The sequence below is a fragment of the Dendroctonus ponderosae genome, unplaced genomic scaffold, assembly GCF_020466585.1.
Source record: "Dendroctonus ponderosae isolate FM_Combo_2020 unplaced genomic scaffold, Dpon_F_20191213v2 Dpon_F_20191213_1, whole genome shotgun sequence".
Classification (NCBI taxonomy): Eukaryota; Metazoa; Arthropoda; class Insecta; order Coleoptera; family Curculionidae; genus Dendroctonus; species Dendroctonus ponderosae.
The window spans coordinates 24,114,309-24,118,178 of record NW_026017110.1 but is presented as its reverse complement, the minus strand read 5'-3'; the positions used below and the strand labels follow the sequence as shown (position 1 = coordinate 24,118,178).

Here is a 3,870-nt window from a genome sequence, read left to right as displayed (position 1 = left end):
AAATGTGCACCCGATAGGCGTCTGTGGATTCATCAAATAATACTTTGCAAGAAACAAACGGGCTAGCCGCAAACGTCCGTGCCGTATAGCGTGAATAACCCTGTATAATTAATAAGTTGTACATGTATGAATAATAAAGTTTCATTTCAACTTACCTGAAAAATACGCCTCCGTAATTAATATGATCAATCAGATTTTTACCCACTGGTAAATCCACCAAAGTGGTGATGTTATGTTCCATTCCTCTTGTGGGCCAATCACGGAGAGCAGTAAAAGTTGTGGGGAACCAATAGCGCCTGCCGACAGAATGACTTCTTTGCTTGCTGTAGCCGAATAAAGAGTTCCATTTTGCCAAAATTGGATTCCCGTCGCAGTATTATTGGAAATATCTATCTTAGTGACCAAAGCGTCGAAAATTAACTCCAAATTAGTCCTGTTTAGAACTGGACGCACATAAGCATTGGCCGTTGTTGACCGAACATTGTACTTCTGGAAATATTGAATGCGTCCAACATTGTATTGATCTGCTCCGTTATAATCGCCTTCGGTTTTGCCAAGTTCTGTAAAGGCGTTTATTATCTCTTGCGTCTGAAATTAAGCAAAATAATCAAGATGTTATTAATTTTCCAACAACATAGTAAAATGTTGTTACCAATGTCGGTGTATCTTCAGCCACAGTAATAGACTGTGGACCGTCGGTTCCTTGATAATCCGTGTCAATATCAACGGAAGAATTGCCAAATTGAGATTTTTTGAAATATGGTAGACAGTCACTATAAGACCAGCCACTGTTTCCGAGATCTTCCCACTTATCAAGGTCAGCTGCGTTACCTCTTACGTGTATAGCCCAGTTTATGCTGCTGCCGCCTCCTAAACCCTTTCCAGCGGTGAATTTGCACTTTTGGTCAGGAGACGATGCATTTTAAAGAACAATTCGTTTACTTTGATATCTACATTGAATTGAACTTCTTGAATTTAAAAATAGTTACCTAAGCACCCTTTGGTTTGGACCGTGCTCCAATATCCCCAGTTCCAGTCAGAATTCCTTAAATAGGCGGCTAGGCCAGTTATTCTAGATATTGGCGGATCTACTTTGCCAGCTTCAACCACAAGAACTGTGAAATTTTCTATTTCGGTAAGACGATTAGCCAGTACTCCTCCACCCGCTCCACCCCCGACAATTATGAAGTCGTATGTACCATAATCTGAAAAATTTAAGCAACAATTATTTTACTCTCGCCCTGTAATATCAGTGGCGGATTAACCGAAGGCCTAGCAGGGGCAGGAATATTTAAAATCCGTTCACATTTCACTGCCATTAGGCCCCATATTTATTTCATTCTCAGGCCTTGTAAAGCTTTAATCCGCCCCTGTGTATTATATCTGTAATATTCCGGACGACAAAAAGTAAACTGTATTGTTACTTAGTAGTAAGTACACTTAAATTCATTAAGTATGTAAAATATGTACTTGAGTCAGCTAGCTTTGTTGTAATTTTTTAAGTAGGTAGTTTTTGAGTAATTGAAATAATTTTGTCACATCATGCGAGATAATAGGTAATTTAATTTTATCTGTAACAAATATTTGATAGGGCTTGGTTACTTAGTTTTCTATGCCAATATGCTTAAACGATAATAAAAAATGAACTACAATTTATAATACGTTTTAAAGTAAAATAATAAGATAGACTTGGATAGGTGGGTATTAGTGTTCGCGTTAGCGCGCTAATAATTAGCTTTTTTTCGATAATAATATGACCGAATGAAAGGAAATCAGCACTCCTTTTCAATAAAACCACGTTTTTTTTTTAATTAGATTCTATCGAAAACAAGAAAAAATGAGTTTTTGCTTATTACCTAAAAAAGTTCCCAAACATTAAAGGCACTGAAGCCATTTGTTATACGATTTTGAAATGAGATTCGGTAGCAGAACTAAGTCCAAAAATGTATCGTAAATATTTAATTTGAGGAGTGAACAATTCAGAAGTAGCAGAAAATATAAAAAAATTATACTGATTCTAAAAATAAAAAAAATTAAGGAAATTTTAAGTGGGAATGTACATATTCGTAAATTGTTTTTTAAGTTTTAAACTGATAATTTTAATATTGTAGAAGTAGATGGCATTTCTAAGCCTCTTCTGTAGTTGACGGTTTTTGGTTTAACTCTTGGCAGGAAAAACAGATGACCTCAAAAGAAGAAAATATTGTCATCGTATTAGTAAAATTCTTTGCATATACATAATCTTTCATCTTTGGAGACACTTTACATGCGTATTTAGTTTTTGAAAAACCAATTTTTGAAGCCTGGGATCAAACTAATTTTCTAAGAATCGTCATTTATAGAACCGGCACTTTTCAACTGCATGGAACATTTTGCAAATTAAAAAATCGCCATGTAAGATAACTGACCTTGCCCTATAGAATTTTTATTGATGCGGCAGTTGAGAAAGAAACACAATGGAAGAAAATCAAAATCCAATTTTCATTGCTATGCTCGAAACTTTAACAAATATTGAAATATAAGTACTTAACGTCCGTTAATTTTATGACATTTTCATAAAATACAAGATTCAAACGAATAAATCATGAATAATTTAACGCCGCGTCCAGGATAACGAGCCGAGCTTAAGCCGCGGCAAAATTCCTTTGAAATTTCGTCAAAACACCGACAAACGATCGATTTGATGTCTGCCTCAAAAAAATATATCAACGGAATTTTGATGCGGCTCAGGATCGACTCGTGCTTGGTTCGTTCGGTCTAGACGCACCATAAGAAAACGACTCGATTGTAAACTAGTAATTTCAAGTGATGAATGTATATACCAATTTTAGTCAAACAATCATGCCTATTACACAGGCTTATAAGCAATTATCTTGTTATCAAACTATATATAATACAATAGCTGTAAACGGAACTAAGAAATATGCCCACAAAATGTTTGTTCCTTGAGGAAGATGTCAGAATTCTTGTCTGTTTTTTTTTATGTATACTTGTATTTCGCTTAGGCCAGCTCTTTTGAGAATTAGAAAAGAAACCAACATAGAACGGGAATGTTGAGGAGAGTTTTTTGCAAGATTAAAGATTTCTTGGAAGCGATTGTGAATTTTTCTCGCTTATCAAATCAAAGTGTGGGTTTATAAACACATTTTTAAGAATAATCGACCGTACGTTTCAACAGCTAAAGGTTTAGCTGTGAATTATCACGTACTTTTTGATAGCCGTTGGTCACGAGCGTGTAAACTGAAAGCGACCCTATAAAACAAGGCCAATGTAAATTTTTTATTAAACTTACACATTTTTATAAAGTTTTGGGCTTAATACACTATTATTACACAGAAAGGATAGCACAGGAAAAGCTTCAATGCAGGTTCTATTGAAACCAAGGGCCGGGTATGAGAAGAAAAGGGGCTAGCAGCTGATAGAGATATTGCAGAACGAAATCGTCAGGACAGAAAATTGAATAATAAAGTGAAAATTATAATAACATCTGGTAATGAAGAAAAGCACCAAACAAGACTATATAAACTATTACAAAATAAATAACAGTAATTAAATTTATAGGAAATGGAAAAAATAGGGTTTTTTGGCTCAATCGACCCTTTTGGATGACCTTTACCCAACTACTTTTGATTTACGACAAACTGCAAAATTCAATTTTTATATGCTGGAACAAGATCATCTGAATACGTATATATACTTTGTTTCAAAATCTTACAAGTTTAAATACATTTTCACAAATATATTATTAATGTCATAAAGCTTACCTGTGGGTGAGACCGTATCATTTTCATCAGAAAAGTACGAATCTTTGTTTGTAGGCAATACATATGAATCAGAGGCATTAATAAACGCCTCTATTTCTTCCACAAA

The 3,870-nt window shown here is 34.6% G+C and overlaps 1 protein-coding gene across 1 annotated transcript in view; it reads right to left on the bottom strand.

Moving 5' to 3' along the window:
• Positions 1-189: 189 nt before the first annotated feature.
• The window catches only part of LOC125502586 (oxygen-dependent choline dehydrogenase-like), a 4,737-nt gene continuing 1,056 nt past the window's right edge, over positions 190-3,870 (bottom strand). The window contains exons 2-4 of the mRNA XM_048661202.1: positions 990-1,205; positions 653-870; positions 190-588 (exon numbers count right to left, since the gene is read on the bottom strand). Coding sequence (XP_048517159.1) covers positions 190-588; positions 653-870; positions 990-1,205 — 833 coding nt within the window. The remainder of the gene's footprint in view (positions 589-652; positions 871-989; positions 1,206-3,870) is intronic.